The 25,250-nt window shown below is 47.8% G+C and overlaps 2 protein-coding genes across 12 annotated transcripts in view; both read right to left on the bottom strand.

Moving 5' to 3' along the window:
• SCARB1 (scavenger receptor class B member 1) overlaps positions 1-25,250 on the bottom strand; it is a 540,196-nt gene that overhangs the window by 145,305 nt on the left and 369,641 nt on the right. The gene's annotated exons all lie outside the window — the stretch shown is intronic.
• Positions 1-25,250, bottom strand: part of NCOR2 (nuclear receptor corepressor 2) — a 398,218-nt gene that overhangs the window by 244,618 nt on the left and 128,350 nt on the right. For all 11 annotated transcript variants that reach the window (XM_074972263.1, XM_074972265.1, XM_074972262.1 and 8 more), the window contains 2 exons: positions 23,666-23,793; positions 5,637-5,817 (listed from right to left, as the gene is read on the bottom strand). In XM_074972263.1, coding sequence (XP_074828364.1) covers positions 5,637-5,817; positions 23,666-23,793 — 309 coding nt within the window. The remainder of the gene's footprint in view (positions 1-5,636; positions 5,818-23,665; positions 23,794-25,250) is intronic.

The following is a 25,250-nucleotide window of genomic DNA, read 5'->3' as shown; positions in this document are numbered from 1 at the left end:
CACTAGAGAGGGCCCACGCCTAGGAAGCGCTGGAAGGTTAGAAATAGACACCCAGCTTGCCCAGAGACACTGCTTACGCTCTGCCCATGGGATGAAATTACAATGTGCGGGGTATGTAATGGAGGCTCTTGGTTTCCTCTTGCACTGGCAGAGACAGGATACCCTGGTAGAGACACCACTGGTCTACTCTGGGGTGGTCTCTGTTGCTCTTCTCTGTTGTAATTTAATAGCTATGCAGTCTGCACTACTCTCCTTGAAATAAGTAACCAAAAAACCCCAGAGGTCTTGGGAAACAGGCTAGCATCTCTCTCTCATGGGCACATCAGGTAAGGAACATCAGGACAGCTTTTCCAGTGAATCCCACGTCCAAGCCTGTGATGATTAAAAACATAAATTGTGCCTACCACCATTCAGGCACGCTCTCTGCCAGCTCCAGTCAATATCCTTGCTGAGATAGGCTCAATCCACACTGGCACCCTCGAGTGCAGAGAGCAGGGTCACTCCAATTCCTAAAGGAAGACCAAAGCCAATCTGGCCCTGGTAATCACACATTGCAGCAGCCAGGGAACACAATGCAAACTGCAGGAAAGTTCTCTCCCGCCAGAGTGAACCGCAAACCAGTGGGGAAGTTAAAGAGGGAGAAAAGAACAAAAAATATTCATTTGCCTGACTGCATGTGTGACAGCAGCAGCCTGGAAAGGGTTAAGAGATCCCCACCTATCATATGGTCAGGAGGAAGGGATATATGAAGGAAGGGGACATGGGGCAGAGGGGAAGGGTCTCCTCTTTTCCCCTAGCTGAGGCAGTGAGGGAAAAGCCTCTGGAGAGAGTCTGGTCAGTTGATTTGCTTGATTTTGTGTTCACAATAAATTGTGCCCTGAAGCAATGGCTTTAAAAAGATTTGGGCACAGTGCTGCTTCCTTCCCTGGGCTGGGTAAACAGCTGCCAGATTACCATCAGAAATGATACTAGTCAGTCGATTCAATAGTTACCAGGTATGCACTAAACTCGGCGTACCAGGGAACTGACTGCAGCTCATCTCCATTTGTTCTCTGAAAACACAGTGGACAGCATTATACAGTTGGCATTTACCACTCGACAGCGATGTCCGTTTTCGCTGCATCACAGGGGGTGATGGAACAGCGAGGCTGTCTCCCCACTGGTAAAAGGGTAGGTTTTTTTATAATGAGGTGGCTAACAAGTTAATTGTCTTGTAAAATCCTAATGAAGGGGAGGCAAATGGTAGTTTTATATCAATGCAGCCAATTAAGGTAAATCTTGATGTCTATGTTAGGGGTTGGTTTTTTTTTTTGTTTTTTTTTTTTTAATATGTATACAATAATACCACCAGCACCACCTGGCTCTTCTACAGGTCATCCACAGATCTCAAAGCACTCCACAAAGAATATCAGTATTGTTATCCCCATTTTACAGATGGGGAAACTGAGGCCAGAGAGGGGAAACGACTTGCCCAAGGTCACCCAGTGGATCAGAGGCAGAGTTAGGAATAGCACCCAGGTCTCCCAACTCCCAGTCTAATGCTCTAGCCATTCAGCCACACTGCCTATGTATGTATATCTATACATGTACATGAAAATCTCCTCCTCCGCTAGGCTCAAGGCGTGTTCTCTTTCGCCTGCATGGCTGGTGAATACACAGCATCGGAGACATCCGGCTCTGCACATGAAACACGTGGGGGAGGAGGGAGCAAAGCTAGCAAAGATAAAGTTGTAAGAACCAAGGGGTATGATGAATAAGTGTGAACACTAAGGTGATGTTAAAAAAAAGCAGTGTGACAGCAAAGGCCAAGTGTCTGCAAGGACAGTGCTAAGTGGGCATTAGCAACAAGGACCCGAGGACACACATACAATGCGCCATTTCACAAAGTCACAGGTGCTACGTGGGAAACCTGGCAGCATCCACAGAAGGGATGATCTTCACAGTCACTCATGAAGAAGTCACTGGCAGCAAAGGGAGAGAATCCCAGGCCAGCATGTAGAAGAGGTACTCCCTTCAGCCACACACCCAGGCAGAGGGTGGTCATGCTAGTAAAGATTTACTTTAGATCAGAAGCCAACGTAACTCTGCCAGGAGTGAAGAAATTTAATTAGAAGAGCGAGATGGGGTGCCTATATTAGAATGAATTAGAATAAACTCCATGAAGGCTAATTAATAATTATTTTAGATGTACACTGACACCAGCGAGTGCCAAAGGTGGCCTTTCTTGGTTTAGGGTAGAAGACAGCCTTGTTCTATTATGGGGGCAAACGGATGAGATAAACCTGGAGGTCCCTTCCAACCTGGTCTGTAAGGCTCTGAGAAGACATACAATGCATCTTCTGGGACGAAGGGTTCTAGCACCATGCCTGTGCTAGGTTTTAAGAGATGCTGGAAGCCCTCAATTCCCATTCACTTCAGTGGAAGCTGAGGACAATCGGCAATCCATAGCACTGGGCTAAGAGAAATCACTTAATTCCATTTCCTGGGTGCTGGAACAAAGAAATTTCAAATGATGATTTCAGGCTTCACTAAGATTCCCACCAGTTTGAAATACCAGATCCTGTTCTCAGTACAGACTCTGAAATTTCAAATCCCTCCAGTAGGAGCATTTTTCTCCTGAACTGGATCTCACTGCTCTGTTTTGTTTTGTTTTTTTTAACAAACTCTTCACATTCCCAGAAAATGACCATAATACATGTCACAGACCAAGAAACAACTGCTCTCCCTATATTCATTGGCTAAGGCTTCCAAGTGGCTTTGCTTATGTTTTCCAGTGAGAAATGTATCATAAGAACTAGACCAAATGTCCATCTAGCCCAGTATCCTGTCTTCCAACAGTGGCCAGTGCCAGGTGTAGCACAGGGAGTGAACAGAACAGATAATCATCCAGTGATCCATCCCCTATCACCTATTCCCAGCTTCTGGCAAACAGAGGCTATGGACACAGTCTCTGCCCATCCTGGCTAATAGCCATTGACGGACCTGTCCTCCAGGAACTTATCTAGTTATTTTTTGAGCCCTATTATAGTCTTGGCCTTCACAAGTGGTGACTGAAGGCACGTGTAGATAGAGAAGCTTGTCAGTTTCTCCACATTCCTTGGAGAGAGAGGGGGCTTTTGTTTTGCACCCCCTCACAAGATATCTAATCCAGCAGTCAGCAGAACATGTTTTCCAGTGCAGAGCTGCTGCCAGATGTGGCTCCATCCCAATGGTGTTGAAAGAAGAACTCTGGGGTGGTTGCAGTACCTCCTCCTGGATGATGCTTTCTGGAACTGTAGTGGCTGTGGAATGCAAGGGGCTAGGGTGCCCAGGAAGGGTTATATCAAAGGAAAATACTATCAAGGCTGTAGGGGAGAGATCTGATTCACGTGGGGAAGGTGTCATAGTCCGATAGCATAGTACTGGTCATTAAGTGCTGACTGCTCTACCCCTTTCCAATGGAGCCTCACTAATTATACTCAAAAAGAACAGGAGTCCTTGTGGCACCTTAGAGACTAAAATTTATTTGAGCATAAGCTTTCATGGGCTACAGCCCACTTCATCGGATGCATTCAATGGAAAATACAGTAGGACGATTGTATATACACAGAGAACATGAAACAAGGGGTGTTACCATGCACACTATAGCGAGAGTGATCAGGTAAGGTGAGCTATTACCAGCAGGAGAGGAAAAAAAAAACCTTTTGTAGTGATAATCTAGATGGGTCATTTCACTACAAAAGGTTTTTTTTTCCTCTCCTGCTGGTAATAGCTCACCTTAACTGATCATTCTCGTTCTACATAGTAACACCCATTGTTTCATGTTCTCTGTGTATATACAATCGTCCTACTGTATTTTCCACTGCATGCATCCAATGAAGTGGGCTGTAGCCCATGAAAGCTTATGCTCAAATGAATGGGTTAGTCTCTAAGGTGCCACAAGTCCTCCTGCTCTTTTTGACAATACAGACTAACACGGCTGCTACTCTGAAACCACTAATTATACTGGGATCTGAGCCATCAGAGCACCTGTCGTATCAGCTTCATTCCAGACCCTCTCCCCCACCACTAGGAAGGTCCACCATAATAGTCCTCTGGGATCCCTGAGCATCCTCATTTTCCCCAGCTTTGCACCCTGCTAGCTGAAACTACGTGTCTTTCCCGCTCAGGACAGCTTGATGGGATTCCCTTGGAAGCCAAACAACGCCATTCTCCTTCGTAGGTGGCATCTCCATTACTGGAGGTTTGCAACCACGGTCGCTCATGCCACTTGACCAGGAAAAATCACCATGTTCTGGCACTCCCAAGCGGGGAAGCAATTAGCGTGAAATGCACACACGTTAGCCTCAGATTTGGATACCCAACCCATCCGTTTTCATGGCAACTTGGGTCCAGTTGTATTAATCAAATGGGCTCACAGTCCAAAGAACTCACACTGACAGAATTAGATGCACCATAAAAATGAGCTATGGCTCTACCAGGTTAATGCCATCTGCCTGCAGACGCTGAGAGACATGAATCCAGACAGAATTTCAGACTGAGGGGAAAGTCAAATGCTGTTTTTCCAAACGCAGCATCAAAACTGATCCAAATAAGCAGGAGTTCACTTAAGCTGCGGATCTTTAAATCACAGTTATTACATGGGGAGGCATTGCCATTTCAGATAAATGAGTTATTTTGTTAACTGAGGTTCGGCTGAGAGAGGCTTCATTGTGTAAGATTATAAAGGGCTGCTCAATCTGCCATTCAGTGCGTGTAACGCATTCTCCTTCATCGAGATGACTCAAACGTTCGCAGCGAGGGACGTACAACTCTAATGAGGGGAACAGAGCCGCCAGCCGACCACAGAACACTGCACACACAGCTAGCAAATAGACAGACAGGATGAAAGAAAAAGATCAAGTAAAATGAAATCAGAGGGACCAATATCCAGAGGAGCAGGGCTTCCCAACGCCACGCCAGCTCAAGGGCAGCAGCAAGCTGCTCTAGCGTCTAGAATGTCTAACAGCCTAGTAAACGCATGTGTATTCTACTAGTTATGATGAAAACCTACACCCCCTAGAACAGGGCATCCAGGTCACTGTTTAGCACCTGACAACATCTTCCAGAATGCTAGAGCCAACAGGAGCTGTAAGCTATACCTGTATGGCATCAAATGGTGCATGGAGCCTTCAAGGAACTAGAAAATTACAGGCCCCATACGTAAGGCTATGATTATGTCACAGAGGTCACGGATTCCGTGACTTCCATAGACCTCTGACATTTTCTGCGTCAGTCCAGGGTGGCAGGGCTGGAGCTGTCAGCTGGTGGGGGCCCCCGCAGTTCCCAGCCGCTGCGGGCCCCAACACTCCCAGATGCCGCAGGTGCTGGGCCCCCCCGCAGCAGGGCTCAGACTCTCATCTCCCCATCAGCCCCTTTTGTCACAGTTATTTTTAGTAAAAACCAGGGACAGGTCACGGGCATCCGGGAATTTTTGTTTATTGCCAATGACCTGTCCTTGGCTTTTACTAAAAGTAACTGTGACAAAATCTTAACCTTACCCATAGGCAACCTGTAGGAGCCAGACAGTAAAGCAAATGCAGTTCCCACAGGTGCCATACAACACTTGGTCTGCACCTGCTTAGTGTCCTAAGGCTGTGTGTGGCTCTTTTCCTTACCTTTGAGAGATCTTCCGTCCCTCCCTGCTGATTTTGGTTGAGTAGAGGCGAGTGCCGCATCAGCGGGTCTTGCAGCAGGTCTAGCCGTGGTCGTTTTGTTTCAATGAACTCTATTTCCGACTGTTTACTCATGTCAGAGAGATAGGAGTGGGGCTCGGCTCTCAGGTGTAACTCCTGCGACCTGGGAAGAAAGAGGGGCAATTTTAGAGTCACAAGCAGCCATTCTAGCAGACACAGGGCTCCTGCGTTTCCACATTAAGAATTCCTGAAGGGTTGTACCCCATCGCAGGAGGATAAAGTGTTCAACTTGATTTACACCTCCCAGGCAGCTAAAGACCTGTGCTCTTCAGTTTTATGCCTCACAACACTCCCACCATGGTAGGCTATCCAGGGAAAAAATGGACTGGTGGTAACAGCACAAAACGGGGATTCAGACGACCTGGATTCATTTCTCAACTCTGCCAATGACTTCTTGTATAGTCCTAGGCAAGTCACTTGATTTCTCTGTCCCTCAGTGGTTTATCTGTAGGGCCCTTTGTTTTCAGTTTTTATTTTATATAATTTTTCCTGGGAATTTATCAATTTTTTTTACTACAACAACAAAAACAGGTAAAAATCGGTGGGAAAAAAACCCTTAATTTTGCTGGGAAAATATTGGGGTTTATTTTGGTGGACGGGAGGATGCGGAAAAGTATTCAGTAGATCAGCGGTTCTCCAATCCTTGGTCAGGACCCCAAAGTGGGTCGTGACTAGTGTTCCCTCTAATTTTTTACATCCACGTGCGGAATGAATTTTGTGATGTGCGCCAATATGGAGGTGATGTGTGACACATGACCTTCATATTGGTGCACATAACAAAATTCATGTGGTGGGGGTCGGGCCAAGGGGTTTGGAATGTGTGGGGTGGCTCAGGGTTGGGGCAGAGGGTTGCGGTGTCGGGGGGGGATGAGGGGTTCAGGGTGCAGGAGGGGGCGCAGGTCTGTGGCAGAAGGTTGGGGTGCAGGAGGTGCAGGCTCTGGGGTGGGGTCAGGGATGAGGATGAGGGGTTTGGGGTGCAGGAGGGTGCTCAGGACTGGGGCAGAGGTTTCAGGTGCGAGCAGTTGTGAGCTCTGGGGTGGGGCTGAGGGGTTTGGGGGAGCTGGATGGGGCTCAAGGCTGGGGCAGAGAGCTGGGGTGCAGGAGGTGCAGGCTCTGGGGTAAGGCCAGGGATGAGGAGTTTCAGGTGCAGGAGGGGGCTCAGGGCTGGGGCAGAGGGTTGGGGTGCAGGCTCTGGGGTGGAGAGAAAGGACTCCCCGCAACCCTCTCTCGCTGCAGTAGCTCGAGGTTGGGAGAAAGGTGTCTCTCCCCAGCCGCAGCAGCTCTGGCAGGGCTCCTCTTTCCCGGCCGTGGCAAGTCCGGGGGCAGGTCCGCACTGGGGCCGGTGGGGAGGGGCGCCTCTGCCCGCCGTGGCAGGTCAGCACTTTGGCAGGAGGGGAGGGGAGGGCCAGGCCGAAGGAGGGGCTCCTCTCCCCCAGCCGTGGCAGATCTATGCTGGGGCTGGCGGGGATGGTGCCTCTCCCTGCTGCATCCCTGAGCCGCTTCGTGGGGCTTAATAAGCAGCTGTGCATCCGCACCGCCTACAGGGAACTTCGGTCATGATCCCTTTTTAATGAGGTCGCCAGACCTGGCATTAGACTTGCTGGGGCCCAGGGCCAAAGCTGAAGCCAGTTCCCCACCGCCTGGGGCCAAAACCCCCAGGCTTTAGCCCTGGGTGGTGGGTCTCAAGTTACAGGGCCCCCGCCACCTGTGGCTGAAGCCCTGGGGCTTCAGCTTTGGCCCCTGTGCCCGGGGCAGTAGGGCTCAGGCTTTGACTTTGACCCTCCTGTCTGGAGCTGCAGGACTTGGGGGGGGCTCAGGCTTTGGTCCCCGCTCCTGGGGTCACGTAGTAATTTCTGTTGTCAGAAGGGGGTCACAGTGCAATGAAGTTTGAGAACCTGCAGTAGACGAATGCTTTGATGAATGGAATTCAATGTGGTTTGCCACAGACCTAAAACAGCCACCTCTGAGTTTAAGAAAACAATACATCTCTAATCCCCAAATAAAACTTTTCATTTGAACAAACAGTTTACTGTTGTAGACATAGAACTATTAGCCTATAAATATTTACATTTAATAACTGGGCCACACCATTTGTAGTGCACACACTTGACTTAATCCTTTTCTCCTGTTTTTGTTTCTGTTTTAAACTTTTGAATAATTCCTTGTTTTCTGAACCATAATCTGATGCAGATTTCCATTTTCTTCCATTTTGGTGTGTTAGATCTTTAAACCGTTATCTGCTAACAGCTTGAAATGGGTACGTGGTGGGCGTGAGATTCATCAGTACATTCAGATGAGCACGCACTTCAGAGTTTACAGGCGTGCCTGTTTATTGTGTGTATCTTCTAGACTAATACATATAGCTTTACTTCAACACGCAGCTTTGCATATACACACACACTAATGTATCATCATAATACATATATCTCATGCAATGTAATGTATCTTCCCAATAAAACAAGTTATTTGATTGATTGATACAAAAGCAAGGTGAAAAATGGGGGGGGGGGAACCTCACCAGGCTTTGGGTCAGGCCCAAAGCAATTAGAGAGAGGAGGGGCCCTCCCTGAAAACAATCACATTCAGTCAATTTGATGTGAAAGTTTTCTGTAAATGCACCAATGGGTTTCAGATCAAATGCGTTTAGTTTATGCGTTAAAGAAGCTCCCCACCCCTCAACTTCTGGGCTTGCAAACTCAGCATGCATTCCAAGCATCAAGCCAGGAGTTTTCCTTCTTGCATATCACCGCCAGTGACAAAGGTTCTGCAGGCCAAACTACACTGTCAGTGACGACCCGCATTGTCTGCCATGGGCTTGGCACAGGGGTAACTGCTGGAGTTCAGTAAACAATTCTGCTGATATACAGACAGGAGTAAAAGGTGGCTTGTTCACTCTCAGCTGAGGAGATAAGAGGATAAAGATCAGTTCAACACTTGCATTATTTTTGCCACTTAAGCCTCCAAGTATAGCAGAGAGGAAATTTGCCCTTTACGCAGCTACTTTTCAAAGTAAGCCTCTGAAATACTGATCATTGCACTGGAATGATACAGCTCTCTTCTAGCCAGCCCTGAAACACCCTGTGGCATCTCTCAAGTTTCCTGTTGTTCTGCTCAGTCCCCTGGGCAAATTCTGTTGACCCACAGCTGCAGTTCAACATTTCATTTTCTGCTCTAACGCTAAAAACCAAACAGCAACTGCTGAGCACAGAGGGTGTTGACATATTCAACACCCAGACTCTGGTGCACAAAGGTAATTAAAATCAGATTCCTATTTACTTAAAGCATATATTACCAAGAAGCTGCTAATTGCCAAGGGACTGGCCTGAAGCCTTAGGACTTACAAAAACCCCCCACAAACCTAGCTTCAGGCGTATTCATTACACTGAGACATTTTTTAAAGATAAAATAATATAATTTTAAGAACACAATTCTCTACCATGACTCAGGCTTATACTGTGCCAAGCAACTATTACATTCTAGGCGGCTATTTTATTTCAATTTCCACAACCATTGGAACTTCTATTGACTTTCATCCTGAGGAATTTCAAACGGTTCCTGAGATTACTTTACCCAACACAATTCCTTCAGCTGTTCTTGTTTGGAAACAAAATGCTACGGCTAGAAACGTTCACACCTTTCACTCTCCACATTCACGCCTGTAGCGAGATCTTTACAATGGACTTTTACGGAGCAACGGCATTGCCATTAGAGTAAAAATAGCTCCAGCTAGAAAAAAAAAGTTTAGTTACATTCTGTTTTAGTTAGGGTTCCATTTTCTCCAAAATAGTACCCACCTGGCCATTTCACTCCAGAAATTTCCAGTTCGCTAAAGGAAAAGAGAGTGTTTCTAATGTCATGTTCAATTGCACAACCAGTAACTAAACACCAAGAGGCTAATCTTTGGCAACCGACACTTGGAATTAGTAAAGTATAAACAGTTAGGATTTCATGCAAATTACTAAGCAACTCCCAGTGCAATCAAATGAGTACTGAGGGTGCTCATCACATTGCAGGGTCAGGCATTGTTGCAGATGCCCTCCTTCATATAAATTTTTTGCCATATTATACTCATGGCTGCTTTAAGTCTGTATCATTTATAAAAGGGGGGTTGTAACAGGCTTGCAATGTTTGCCTGAAATGGCTAGGAAAGGGTTACAGGGGTTTTTGTTGCTTCACTGACTAAGGTGTCTCATTAGTTGGACATAGAGGAATTGAGCGTGTTTTCCTCTAGGGGGAGACACGACCTAGGGTGTGTGCTGAGCAAGAAGGAATCCTGGGAGCAGCGAGGCCAGGGAAGACCTGAGCTGATCTTGATTTTATCTTCTCATTTGCTTTGTTAGCAAAGTCAAATCCCAGGGAGGGGGTGAGCTTGGACTTTTCAAACTGTAAAAAAAAATAATAAATAAATAATAACGAATAAAGTTCTTGCATTAACTAAAACTGCCCTCAGTGTCTCCCAGAAGCTCATAACTTTGTTCCTCAAATCAACTGAACCTTTTGGGCTCTCCTTCAAGTCTTATAACCTTATGTTCTCCAATGGGCTGCCAACCCTGGGGAAGGCCAAAAGTGGGATGAGGCCAAAACCTTTAAACACTATTACATATTTTTCAGACGGTTATCACCACTTCTCTGGCAATAATGAAGTTCCTCGTTATTTAAATGGAAGGGTTCTCTTTAAAAAGGACACTCTCAATGCCAGCAGGCCAAAAAAAAAAAAAAAAAGGGGGGGGGGGGGGAGACCCACCAGCTGGGATTTTGATATGTGCACACAGCACATTCCCCCAACTCTGAGTTTGGTGCCTGCCTGGTCTTTGTCGGAGACCCCAAGAGATGTCCTAGTGCTCTGAGCACCTCTAAAGAGAATCCTGTGACTAGGAGAGAGGTTGAAATTCATAAGGACTGAGCACAAAACCAGCACAACAGGAAGCAAGTGCTACAAAATTCTCTCTCTCATACACGCACGCGCGCACACACACACACACACACGAGAGAACCAGCATCCTGGACTGGTGCTGTAAGGTTGCTAGAAGTGTCGTTTTCATTTAAAGTCAGTCTGTAGCCCCGACGTTGGTGAAAAAACATCCTTTTTAGAGATTTGGCAGGAAGTACTGCCTGGAAGTGCCCAGCACACAGATTAATGAGGATCATATGAAAGATGTGCCATTTCCAAAGCAGGTAATCCTCTGGACCCGTTAACTTTAGCCGTTTCTCTTTGAAATATGTATCAGAACCATCATTTTACACATGGGCTCCCAATCGATGAGACTTTCTTCAAAGCGACCTATAGTCATTGAAAATGGTGACAGTCCTACTCCTGTCATGTCCCGTTTCATGTCCCTAACCATAATCTCCAAGCTCTCCACTGGGGAAACTGAAGCAGGCTTGTACGACAGCATGAAATTCTGGCTCCACTAAAATCAATGGCAAACCTCCCACTGATTTCAATGAGGCCGGGATTTTATCCATACTGTTTACAATGTCAGCAGCAGTCAGTCTATGTGAGGGCTCCTCCCAATTCCGTTCACACTGGGGGAGCAGAATCAGATTTAGCAGGAATGGCACAAGTCTACTGCATCTCTCAAATGCAGACAAAGCCCCAGAGGCCAGCACAAGTCTCTAGAATACTTTTTCCAGGCCGACCAACAGGCCCCCTGGGTTGGAAACTGGTTTGCATTAACTGGTGGCTTTTTTTTTTTTTTTTGGTGCTTGTTTCTCTCCAGCTGAGAAGATTTCGACGGTTAGCAGACAAAGATTTTTCTGTTACAAAAGTGTTTAATTAGAACATAAGAATGACCATACTCTGTCTTCCAACAATGGACAGTGCCAGATGCTTCAGACAGAATGAATAGAACAGGCCATTATTGAGCGATCCATCCTGTCAGCCAGTCGCAGCTTCTGTCAGTCAGAGGTTTAGGGACACCCAGAGCATGGGGTTGCGTCCCTGACCATCTTGGCTAGTAGCCATTGATAGACCTAACTTCCATGAACTTATCGAATTCTTTTTTGAACTCGGTTATACTGTTGGCCTTCACAACATCCCCTGGCAACAAGTTTCAGAGGTTGTGCATGGGAGGAAGAAATACTTCCTTACATTAAACATCACATTTAAACATATTACTCATTAGACTCCACCAAATCCACCAGTTACAGACAGATGTCAACACTCCTTTGAAAAATACTAGCTATTAAATGGAATGGATTTATAACAAATGCCCAAATTTGTCAGAGTTCAACAACCCCTTATCTCTAAAGCAGGGGTGGCCAACCTGACCCTGAGAAGGAGCCAGAATTTACCAATGTACATTGCCATAGAGCCACAGTAATAGGTCAGCAGTCCCTCATCAGCTCCCTCCCCCACTCCCAGCACCTCCTACCCACTTGCAGCCCCACCAAGCAGTGCCTCCCCCTCTGTCCCTGCACCGTCCAATCAGCTGTTTTGTGGCATGCAGGAGGCTCTGGGGGAAGGGGGAAGGAGTGAGGGCACGGGAAGGGGTGGAGTGGGGCAGGGCCTGTGGCAGAGCCAGGGGTTGAGCAGTGAGCACCCCCCAGCACACTGGAAAGTTGGCACCTGTAGCTCCAGCCCCAGAGTCGGTGCCAGTAAAAGGAGCCACACGTTAACTTCTGAAGAGCCGCATGTGGCTCCGAAGCCACAGGTTGGCCACCCCTGCTCTAAAGCTATCCAGAAAAGGAGGAGGGACTATCTGGGCCACATTTTAAGAACAAAGCCTTGTCTGCCACGGCAGGCGTGCCTCCCCGCAGCTGAAGGAACTCACAAGAGGTACTGAGTGAAAGCGTCCCTCTGCCAGACACTACTCATTTAAGGACTTACAGGACTTCACAACATAGAGGATATGCCAAAAGCAGCCCAGGACAGACAAGGATGGAGCAGCCTTGTTCATGCCCTAAGTGTCATCTGATGGCGCAGGAAGGATTCCGATGACGAATCGTGCAAGTACAGAACAGTCAGCTCACCACTTGCTTCAACTTTGATTTTTCCAAATCTCCACAGAAGTTTGGCTGCCTCAGGCCAGGCTAGCATATGTGGTTCTTCATAATGCCACCTGTGGGAAGTCCTACCGGAAGGCAGGTAGCTCTGCCTCAGCAGCCTGGCACAAAAATTTCAGCTTGCGTCTACCATGTCAATCTCAGTTTAGATGAAAGTACTGGGTTTATTTAAAAGCTTCTGCTAAAGAAAAGAGCTCCCTGCACACTGCCTGAACCAGCATAAACTTTAACACTCTGCCACATGGGACAGCACAGGCTAACTCAATAGAAAGAGAACAAGCACTCTGTGCGTGTCCTGGGATTGTCAGCTAACACAAAAGCTCTTCTTTCCGTAACTCCTTAAAACAGGGGTGGGCAAACATTTTGGCCAGAGGGCCGAATCTTGGTATGAAAATTGTATGGCGGGCCATGAATGCTCACAAAATTGGGGTTGGGGTGCAGGAGGGGGTGAGGGCTCTGGGGTGGGGCCAGAAATGAGGAGTTCAGGGTGCGGGAGGGGGCTGCGGGCTGGGGCAGGGGCAGGGGGTTGGGGCACAGGAGGGGGTCAGGGGAGTAGGCTCCAGGCAGCGCTTACCTGAAGCATCTCCTGGAAGCAGTGGCATGTCCCCACTCTGGCTCCTATGCGGAGGTGCGGCCAGGCACCTCAGCGCACTGACCCGTCCGCAGGCACTGCCCGTGCAGCTCCCATTATCCGCAGTTCCCGGCCAATGGGAGCTGCGGGGGTGGCGCTTGGGGCGGGGCAGCACGTGTAGCCCCCTGCCCCTAAGCGTAGGAGCCGGAGTGGGGACATGCTGCTGCTTCCAGGAGCCTTGACTTATACATGCGGAGTGCCCTCCAAACCCACTCTCTGGCTGGAGCACAGGAGCAGGACAAGCCCCAGACCCCGCTCCCCAGCGGGAGCTCGAAGGCCGGTTTAAACCGGCTGGAGGGCCGGATATGGCCCCGGGCCGTAGTTTGCCCACCCCTACCTTAAAAATTTGGAGTGCGAGCAAATAATTCTTAGTTCACGTTTGTGCTAGAATCACCCTTTATCCTGAAGATTGTCGAGTCTTCCCAATTTCACCAGGGAAGTTACACACCTTGCAAGACTATTTTCCCCTCCCAGAAAAGAGCTCTGGGTCAGCACATCATTGTAGGGAAACTGCATCATGAAGTGACTTATACAAACATCACTGCATCACAATGAAGTTACGTGTCACAAAGTGGCAATGCAAATGGGTTTGCCCAAGGGGATGAAATTCATAATGATGAGAACCCTACATTTCTAGTTTTCATTCCAAAATATGAACAGCTCAGTGTTGAGGAAAGCAAAATATCAACCAAGCAGAGTAATGAAAGCTTCCTCGCATTACTCTAACCAAGCCACGCTGGTCCAGTCATGCAAAGCCCAGGACTTCTCCTCATAACAATCTTCTCCCATCATGCCAAAGGAGACAGATATGTAAATTATGAAGTTGCCGCTACCACGTTCATTTCATCATGACCTGAGCTTCATCTGAATCCAGACCTTGGGAGAACAAGGGCTAGTAGGTAAGGTTCCTGTGCCTGTTTTACAAAAAATAAAAATTGAAAACCTCTTCCTTCGAAGGGCCTGATCCTCTGAGGTGCTGAGCACCTTAACTCAACCTAGCTTCAATGGGAATTGAAGAAGCTTGTTGGAGCAGATCTTAACATAGGGAACCAATATCCAGATGTTACCAGCTGTGGCTTTCATCCATTATTTTCCCACATTAATTTTAACAAAACAAAAACAAAACAAAAAATCAGACCAAGAACGTAATTTTAATGTTGTGAAAAAACTACATGAGGGGCTGTGGATGGAGCATAGTGAAGCCAGCATCACAGCCTTCAGCTGAAAAGGGGGGGTCACCTTTAAAAACAGGACCTTAATTAAGCAGAGTAAATAAAATCAGAGCGATTGCACTGTTAATTCTGGAACATTTGGTGCCATTTGGCCCAAAACCGATTAAGATGGAAAAACTGCACATTATTTCCTTAGCCACATATTGTGGCGGCTTTCCACACGTTTCCAACTCCCACGACTCCCTGGGCTGGTCAGTCAGGGGGATTAATCATATTCAATAAACACAGTAATTAGGCTGTCCCTCATTCTATAGCACACGTGGCTACTGCTGACTGCCGCAGAAACCTGGCAGCTGGTTAACAAACCCTAAAAATCATCATCATCAAAGGGAGCATACTGCCCATCAGTGCTGGGTGAACTCTTTAAAACCTGAATTGCTGCTCGGTGGAGAAACTCCAAAGAAAGGGCATGGCTCACAAACTGGTGATACAATCTACCTCCCCTGAAAACACCGACTCACTTTACCACAGATAAACATGTGTCCCGTACATTACAGCTACAATTTCTCCCAGTGAAACCATTATATAGCCAAATTTTCTTGTGTTAAGAAAATTTGACTAAAAACTGTCTCTCTCACACACACACACACCACCTGCCATGCTACAGTCAACCCAATTATTCTCATTTCTCCTGCAGATTAAAAATTGGGAAAAAAAAATAAAAATAAATAAGCTGAGCCCTGTAATCTTGCCAGGACATTCCTTTGCAAGTATTCACAGTACGACTTGTACCAACAGTAAATCCTGAAATACTTTTCTTAGCTCCTGTGTTCCAGCTGGCACAGTCAACTGAACAAGCTAAGGGGAAGTCTTACGGCTCCTTCCAAGAAAAAGCCTGCAATCAATAAACTGTCAGGGAAAGCAGCATATTAGGGAGATGAAATGCAGAGGTGACTTCCCCAAAGCAATGCCATCAACAGGGTTCAAGGCTTCCTTCCTTCAAGCCAGGATCACAAGAGAGCTGCCAGTTCTTAGCCATCCACAAAGTGCGTGGATAGTTCCTTCTCTAGGTTTTGATCTAGAAGTTCCCTTCCCTATCGGTATTACCCTGCTTGTGCAAAGGGAAGTGTCAGCAGCTACTCCAAGCAGCAACCTCTGCAGATCCAGGCTGCCACATATGGGAAGCAAGGAAGGTCAAAAGGAAGGCACAGTGTGGCCCCCCCCCCCCCCCATGGCAGCCAGTGGGAACAGTGCCAGAAAGGTGACAGCTCCAGGATGTATTAAGTGTTGTAGAAAGCTTTTCGCCCAGCCCCTGGTAATGCAGCAGGGGAAATCCTGCGAGGGCCACCCCAATTGTGTGGAGATCCAAAGAGTGCACGATGCCTCCCTGGAGAGATGCTCTAGGGCCGAGCAGTGCTGACCACTACTTGTCCGCAGGAACCCTTCCAAAAGGTTCATGTGAAAGTCAGCTCCAGTCCCACCACCCAGTCTATTGCCTGCCCTTTATGAGTACCCATACCTGCAAGCCCTTCTTCATCACAACTGGTATCAAACTAAACCTCTCTCAACAGGGTGCCCAGTGTCCACCTCACAAACAGCCCACCACCACCACCGCAACTGGCACCAGCTGGCCACCCCAGGCGAGAATCTATGGCTCCCCTACAACTGCACACTAGAACAGGGGTCAGGCAGCACAGAGAACCTTGGACTGCTGCTCTCGCCCTGCTCTGCGTGATGACTTCAAACCTCCCATCTTTGGTGTCTTTCAGAAGCAGCCTTACACCCTGGGCAAACCTCCCCAACCCTGCCCTGCCAACAGGCCAAAACCCTGACCTGCCATGACCACCTCCAGCAGCAAGAGGGGAATTCCCTCTCTACAGCCCACTCAACCCCTGATCCCTCTGCTTCGACTGACAAATCCAGGCACCCAACTGCGCTGTGCTCTGGGAAAGGACTGACCCCAAACCCATCCCCCACACACCCCAGGACACCGAAACAGCCGCAGCTTTCTGTCACTGTAAACGTGGGCTGGCTTCAAACTGGTATCCTCCCAAGGAAATGCTCAATAGCCTATTCCCATTCCACGGAGCTCCTAAAGCCACGTCTCAGCAGCGAAGCTAGACTAATTGACAGGTTAGAGAGAGACACTGCCTTGGCCCCACTCATAACCTTTTCAAGAACAATCCCAGGCGGAAGATGCTCCACACGTCCAAGGGATCTCAGTGGGTTTTACAAGCATTACAACACTCCTGTGGAGTAGGTCAGTGGCGTCACCAGTGTACAAAGCATGGAGAGGCGAGGGGGACTTGGCCAAGGTAACAACGTCAGGCCAGAGCGACCAGCACCTTGGTCTCCTGAATCCCAGACAGCACGTTCCCACTATGTAAAGTAAGTTGCATCAACCCCTTTTCCAGCGGAGCGGCATCAACAGCACCAATCCGACTGCCCCAACCGGTGGTCCCAGAGCGGCCAGCGTTGGATGGGTGCGAAATTGGAGGTGCTCCAGGTCAGGTGCTCAGCACGCTGGCCAGGCAGTGCAGGGCAGTCTGCCTGGGCTGCATCTGTTCTGCGAATAAACACAGGCCCTCAGTCTCCAGGGCCGTCAGTCTGGCACCTTCCACTTGTACCAGACTCGCTCGCACTTATTTAAGGGCATGGGGGGGAAAAGTGATTCTGACAGCGCGTCAGACGCAGCAGCCAGAACCAGACAGGCTGTTTCCTTTCTGTATATTCTAGGGGGGGGGCGTGGGGGGGGGGGAGAGCACAACAGCCTAGAAATCCATAAACAAGTACCTCACACCTCCCGCTGCTGTGTGCCAGGCAGAGTATTACACCACGGAAGGCGGGATGAGACTCTTCCTTTCAGACAGAGCACACTTTTGTGCTTCCCATCCTCCCGCCCCCGATTCACAGACATGATTTGTGTTTGTCAGCCCTCAAAGCCCTGCGTGCCGAGAGCCAGCTGCCTCCGCTTGCAGCCAATCAATCGGAACACCGGAACAAAGCCAAAGTGCTTTCAAATGTGCCTGGCTTGAACCTGCCACAGGGGACTCAGCTGCCCGGATTCCTGAGCTGCTCCTCTCCCTGCAGCACTGGGGTTTGCTTCTGTGCCAGGGAAACCAGACCTATTCATGGTGTCAGATACAGGCTACCATCCTGCCCTGCTCCAGCCAGAGGGCAAGACGACAGAGACATTTCTCTGCCTTTTACTATGGTACCTCGCCGCCTAGTAATTAAAGAATGTGAAAGAGAGGCTCTTTCGAATCAAAATGACTCCAAAGATTAAAATAATCTTATTTTCATATACAATAGAACCTCAGAGTTACAAACACCCTGGGAATGGAAGTTGTTCGTAACTCTGAACAAAACATTAGGGTGGTTCTTTCAAGTTTACAACTGAAACGATACAGTAGGACCTCAGACTTACGAACTGACCAGTTGACCCCACACCTCATTTGGAACCGGAAGTACACAATCAGGCAGTGTACTTCTGCTCCAAATGAGGTGTGGGGTCACCTGGTCAGTTGGTAACTCTGAGGTCCTACTGTATCGTTTTAGAGGTGGCAATTTCAAAGGTGCCATTGATTTCAGGGAAGGGTTAATCTTTTGTTTTTCGTGTGTGCTTTTAAACTGTGTCTCTTTTGGGGAGTTGTCTCTATTTAAAATGTGTACGTGTTTATTGTATTATGTGCAGCTGCCTTGAGCTAGAAGGTTGTTTTAATAAACATTCCAACCAGATTCCAGGAGCCAGGCAGTCTTCCAGGCGGGCAAGTGGAGAGGACACTCCAGATGAGCACGCCAAACAACTCGGGATCCAGCAGCAAGGTGCCCAAAGGGTTAGGTCTACAGCGGATTCACTGGGATACTGTTTTAGAGAAGAACTTCACACCAACAAGAGAGGGGAGCCTGGTCTCATGGGCCTGATTTTTGAATGTATTTAGGCACCTAACAATGCAGATCGGTACCTAGTGGGATATTCACAAGGGCCTAGAAACCCAACTCCCACTGAAATCAATTGTTTGATAGATTTCAATGGCAATTAGGCACCCAGGGGCTTTTTTTTTCGGGGGGCGAGGGGGAGGGAGAGATCACTAGGCATGCTACGTACCTTTGACAATCTAGCCCCACATCCACAAGCTCTGGGCTCAAGTCCCTCCTGAGCTTAATAGCACTGGTGCGCTCACGGAGTGGAAGAAGGCAAGGACCCGTGACATGGGTTTGAACCAAGCCACAGCTTTCTTAGACAAATCACATCCAAAGCTGCTGATCAGGGGACAGCCCAGAGCTGTCTGTCACACCCCACAGATCTTTTGCCAATTCTTGAGGGCTCCCAATCATCACACAGGGAGGGTCTCTGGGGGCCTCCACTCACTTGCCAGCATCCCTTCCCTTTTGGGGGTTGAGACAAGAGGGGACCTCAACCCTCAGCCAGCAAAATCATCAAATGCATTGGCAGGGCAGTCCCCCCAGGTAGTGCCCCAGTCCTGGTTTGCATTTGCCCCTAAGGACTTAGACATGATGCCCCCATCTCATAAGGAGATGCCCTCGGGATACCCACTATATTATCCTTTTTTGGATCTGCAGCCTAAATCAGCAAGTCCCCACACTGGGCACCTGCCGACCTAACATAGGTCCACACTGTGCCCCCCAGGAGGGGGAGAATCCCAGCCCTCCGGCTGCCCAAAACCCAACCCCTAGGTTTTGCTGCGAGGAAGGCGCAAAAGGCAAGATCCATTCTACTGTTACGGGGGGAAATTCCTTCCCACCCCCAAAGCGGTGACGAGCACAGCCTACAGAAACCTAGATAGGGAGGGAGGATGAGTTGACTGCTGGAAACCAGCGAACAGGAAGCGGCTCTGAGCACATGCTTATTATCATGGCTCCAAATCAAGCCTACGCCAGAAGCCCTGTGGGAGCTAGAAATCTCGCAGGACCTGGCCCGTCCTGTCCTTTTGCCCTCTCCCATTGTAGGAGCCACCAAAACACAACCCTCCCTAGGCTCAGGGCTCTCTTTTATTTGCAACTTCATCTTAGCAAATGCAACCTTTTCATAAGGTTAACTCCTTGGGCACTATGGGGAATAGATAGAAAGAGAGAGGGGACCAGTTTTTAAAATATGGTTTTGTTTATGGAATGCCTGTCTAGATGGATCCAGAACTGACATTACATGCTGTACAACTCCAAAGCATTCATGTGGCTGACCGTCTGAAAACAATCATAGGGTAAGAAGGGACCGCAAGGGTCATCTAGTCTAACCCCCCTCCCCTGGCCAAGATGCAGCATTTGTTGTGTCTAAACCATCCAAGACAGATGGCTATCCAGTCCCTTTTTAAAAATCTCCAGCAAAGGAGCTTCCACAGCTTCCCTAGGCAGTCTGTTCCATTGTCCTATGGGTCTTAGGAAGTTTTTCCTGAAATTTAATCTAAATCTGCTGTGCTGTAGTTTGAACCCACTACCTCTTGTCCTGCTCTCTGCGGCAAGCAAGCATAATTTTTCCTCCATCTTTATGGCAGCCTTTCAAGTATTTGAAGATCGCAATCATGTCCCCCCTCAATCTCCTCTTTTCCAAACCAAACATACCCAGTTCCTTCACCTTTCCTAGTATGGCTTGCATTCCATCCCTTTGATCATCTTTGTTGCTTGCCTCTGGAGCCTTTCAAGTTTCTCCCCAACCTTTCTACACACTGGTGACCAAACTGGACACAGTTCTCCAGCTGAGCCCTAACCAGCGCCAAGTAAAGCGATACAACCACCTCCCGTGATTCGCATGCTGTGCCTCTGTTAATGCAACCCAAACCTGCATTTGCTTTTTTTGCAACAGCGTCACATTGCTGACTCATGTTGAGGTTCTGATCCACCACAACTCCCAGATCCTTCTCAGCCGTGCTGCTGCCAAGCCAGTTACCCTCCATTCTGTATTTGCGCGTTTGGTTTTTCTTCTCTAAGTGTAGCACCTTACATTTGTCTTTGTTGAATTTCATTTTGTTGTCTACAGTCTAGTTCTCCAATTTATCAAGATCCATCTGAATCTTACTCTATTCTGCAAAGTGCAGGCAACCTCCCTCGCTTTGTGTCATCTGCAAATTTGATCAGGATGCTCTCTCTTCCTACATCCAGGTAATTAATAAAGATGTTAAACACCACCAAACCCGGAACAGATCCCTGTGGAACCCCACTTGAGACCTCCCTCCAATCTGACATCCCATTAATAGTTACTCTTTGTTTGTGGTTGTCTAACCAGTTATGTATCCACTTAATGGCAGTTCCACCGAGCCTGCATTTCTCCAGCTACTTATCAGAATGTCATGTGGAACTGTGTCAAAAGCCTTGTTAAAGTCCAGGTATATTATGTCCACCGCATTCCCCCTAACCACCAAACCAGTTACCTTGTCAAAGGAGATCAAGCTGGTTTGGCATGATTTGTTCTTGGTAAATCCATGCTGGCTTCTTGTGATCACCCCTCCATCCTCCAGGTAGTCGCAAATTGAATGTTTTAGACATTGCTCTAGTAGCTTCCCAGGTATCTAGGACAGGCTGACTGGTCTGTAGTTCCCCGGCTCCTCCTTTTTAAAGATGGGCACCACGTTAGCCCTGCTCCAGTCTTTCAGGCCCTCTCCTGTTATCCATGAGTTTGCAAACACCATTGCCAGTGGCTCCGAGATGTCTTCAGCTAATTCCTTCAGTACCCTGGGGTGAACAGCATCAGACACCGCTGATCTGAATTCAATCAAATTGGTCAGAAGATCCCCGACATGTTCTTTGCTTATCCCAATCTGCAGCCCTTTCCCCTTGTCTACAGTAACTTCGCTGTCATCCAGTCACTTTATTTTTTGTGAGAAGACTGAAGCAAAGTAGGCGCTGAGCAGCTCCGCCTTCCTATCATCCTCTGTTACCAGCTCACCTTCTCCACTGAGCAGAGGACCCAGGCTGTCCTTCATCTTTTCTTTAATCAGTGCTTGAAGGGTTAAAAACATACTATTCTTGGTCAGATTGGCAAAGACCCCCCCGGGGGGGGGGTCACCTTCTTCTGCAGGATGGGGCCCGGGTCACTTGCAGGTTTAAACTAGTGTCAATTCTCTGTAACTTGAAGTCTTTAAATTACGATTTGAGGACTTCAGTAACTCAGCCAGAACGCAGGAGGTCAGACTAGATGATCATGATGGTCCCTTCTGACCTTAAAGTCTATGAGTCCATGACCACACTACACAGGATAGGCTCTATTGTATAAATCACATAGCATATACGAGGCAGATGTTTCTGAGACCCTTTTGCATTTGGTGTTCTAAGAACTGCTCATGTAAAAAAGTCAGTCAGTAATATAAGCAGGCTGCTTTTGTATTCCCTCTGGTATTTTGTTATACAGGGAAACAAGAAATGAATGTGAAAAGAATACATTCAGTACCTTGAAACAAATTCTTACTGGGCAAATGCCCAAAAAAGGGTAGGTCCTGTTCCGGATTTTGCCAAACCTCATCAGCACACTCATAATTGTAAAAACTAAAGTCAGGGGCTGTTTCTATCAAGGTCCCATTTACGTAGGAGGATTCAGATAAACGGTTCTGATTTGGCCCACTTCCAACTTTGTTTTCAGGTGCTACACTATGGAGGAGTTACCACTGAGAAATCAGAGCAAGTCAAAACAATGCGTCAGGCAGAGAGATGGATTAGTCGTCATCAAAACTGACACTACCTCTTTGCACAAGTGCCTGAGGCCTGCACTCAGTCCACCTCACCAGTACATACATCACCATGCTACCAGATGCAAAGAGCAATTTCAAAATCTGTATTTTTTTTTTTTGCCAGATTCTCGCTTGTTTGACTCAACTGCATCGGTGAGAACCCACGCTGTTGGGAAAAAGAGGGTATTTTGGCATTTCTGGCCAAAATCTGGAGCAATCCATCATAAGGTTCATGCACTTATCGTGGAACGAACCTGATGACCTAATATATCTTTCCCTATCTCTAACTATTATGATTTTGGAAAAGCAGAAATGTATTTTTGATCCAGCCATAACTGAGGGCTCAGTGATTCAGGACTGCTCTTAGTCATACCCAGTAGCAAGAGTCAAACGCTGTCTTGCATAAGTCTACTGTTCTACGGTATGTATGTCACTTCCAGGCTATTTTTTTCCAAGACCACTCGGTGTCAAATGCAGAAAAGAAACTGTAACATGGAGAGCGTGGTGTTTTGCAATGAAACCGAGAGCAAGAGTGCTGGCCTTTTTAACTGGTTAGCTCCTGTGGTTAGTGCATCTACAAAACTGTTAGCCACACTGTGCTTGGCTGAGCCGCACATAAGAACCCCCTGCACGCTCTCCCTGGGGTTATCGGCGAGCATGACGGGAAGGCAATGGGACCTGGCAAGAATGAAATGAGTGGAAGATGCAAGTGTAAAAGGAGAAATTTAAAAAAAAAAAACAGGAGGAGAGCAACAAAAGAAGAAGTGGAGGTGAACAGTGGAAACCGACCATTCTGGTTCCTCTAACTCCTCCCTTTTGCCTTTTAGAGTTAAAACCAAAACCAAAAACACTGCATTCACTTCCCACTCAGAGAAGCCCACAGAGCTGATCGAGCCAATGTACAGCTTCATGGAAGCGTACTTGTTTAAAGTTACACAGCAGACAGTAAAGGGGTTAAGAAAAAGGGACAAGTCATAAATCAGTAATTACACATTTGCACCAGCGCAACTGAGCTCAGAGTCTGGCCCAGGGAACAGAGATAGAGAGCACACAGCCTGTTATTCTAGTGTTCTCTAGCTCAGGCTGTCAGATGTTTCCTCTGGCTTTAGCACCCATGGAGAACCAAAAAAGCACACACCCGCAGGCCCAGTGCCCTCCCACTTACCAGTGCACTCCACTGGAAATGGGAAGGACAGCCCCAGACACACAAGGCCCTTTCTGCCGAACGTTTGGCTTGTAGGGATCATTATGGGGATTGGATTATACTGGAGAAATCAGAAGAGCTTTTGCATCATCAAGTACAATAAACTTCATTAAAACACATGGAGCTCATAATAATAGCGCTTAGGTCTTACAGAGCACGCGTCACCTTCCAAGCGCTGTGCGAAGATGAAGGAATGAGGAATTCAGACACACACAGACACCCAGGAGGAGACTCTGTGGGTAGAATGCCCGCCTCCTTACCTTTCATTCCCTGGCTGGAATTCAGACAGCAAGGAAGGCCTCCTCCGCTGTGGCTGCAAAATAGATCCAGGTGGTAGGTGGGAAGTGTAATCCCTGGGATGATGCTGATACTCTAAGAGACCCACCTCCTGCAACAAACATAGAAAGAGAGTTGTTCTGCGGATATCAAATATTCAGAGGACCGTGATCACTTGCATTTTCATCTCTGCAAATTATGGGTGATATTCCTTTAAGAACACCAGGTGCCAGATTGAATTCCCTTGGGAGCTCTGAGCTCTCTATCCACCATGTAAGGGGGAGCAGTGCGAGGGTCCCTGAGCTGCCTTACCAATGAACCTCAACACATGTTGGGTTGAGATGGTCTATGTGGCCTACTCAGTCAGTCGTGGGCCCCTCTGCTTGGACTGCTCAAAAGGGCACCACAACGGTGAGGGTGGTCGCTTGTAACATAGTCACACGTCCACTCTAGTCAACGGACTCAGACCACAAACTCATTTCGCCGTGGGCACAAGTGATCTGGGCTGGGTTTGGTCCAGTGACCTAGAGCTGAAAGGCGCGGTCATCTTTCACCATTTCCCCTGAGCTATTCCATTCCCTCTCTCCTTCCCGCCACACAAAAGAAATATGGCTAGAAGCGGACTGTCACTGTGCTGAGGCAAGTCTTTGCTCTGGACCTACAGTCGTAGCCTCATTCACTCAGTCCACATTCCCATCAATCACTTCACCGCCGCTTCTGGTGGAAGGACTTGGAAAGGTCTCTTCAAGTGCAGCCCATTTACCGGGAATCTTACATCTTTCTGATGCTATTCAAGGGGACATCTGATCGTCTGTGAAAGGATGCTGGCCTGCCTCTGCAGGGCCAGCAGCAGAAGTGTTAAACAGCCATCCTCCCACAGTACAGCAACACAGTCACGTGGTTAGGCCAAAATTCTCAAGTGGGGGGTTTGGGAAGCAGCAAAGGGGCTTTATACATGAAAACCTGGTGTGATGAAAAATGTTTGTAATGTAAGATTACTTAATTTCAATCCAGTTCTGCAGACAGTTATCAACCTTCAGCACAACAGACCCACAGAGTTTAAGGAACCATTAGATCCTCTAGTCGGACGTCCTGTCTCTCACAGGTCATTTCACCCAGTTGCCCCTGCTTTGAACCCAATAACTTGTGTTTGGCTAAAGCAGATCCTCCAAAAAGGCACATTATTATTAGTAGTAGTATTATCATGGCATCAAGGAATCTCAGTCACGGACCCATTGCGCTAGGCGCTGTACAAACACTGAACAAAAAGACAGTCCCTTCCCTAAAGACTTTCATATTATGAGAAACTAAAAGTAATCAAGCTCATTTCATTGTCCAGCCTGAGGCCCTGTCTACGCTAGAAAGTTTTACCATTTTCATTACACCTCTATAGTTAAAGCGGCACAACCCTGTGTAGTGTGGATGCAGGTATACCGGTGTGAAACAGCAACAGGCAGACAAAGGGCTCATCCTACAACATGCTGAGCACTGTCCCCAATCCAGCCAAACATGTGCTTAACTTTAAGCATGCAAGTGGGTCCGCTGAAGTCAAATCCAAGGAGTAGAAAA

This window comes from Natator depressus, chromosome 15 (assembly GCF_965152275.1).
Source record: "Natator depressus isolate rNatDep1 chromosome 15, rNatDep2.hap1, whole genome shotgun sequence".
Classification (NCBI taxonomy): Eukaryota; Metazoa; Chordata; order Testudines; family Cheloniidae; genus Natator; species Natator depressus.
The sequence above is the reverse complement of the archived record's forward strand: the minus strand, read 5'-3'. Positions and strand labels throughout refer to the sequence as shown.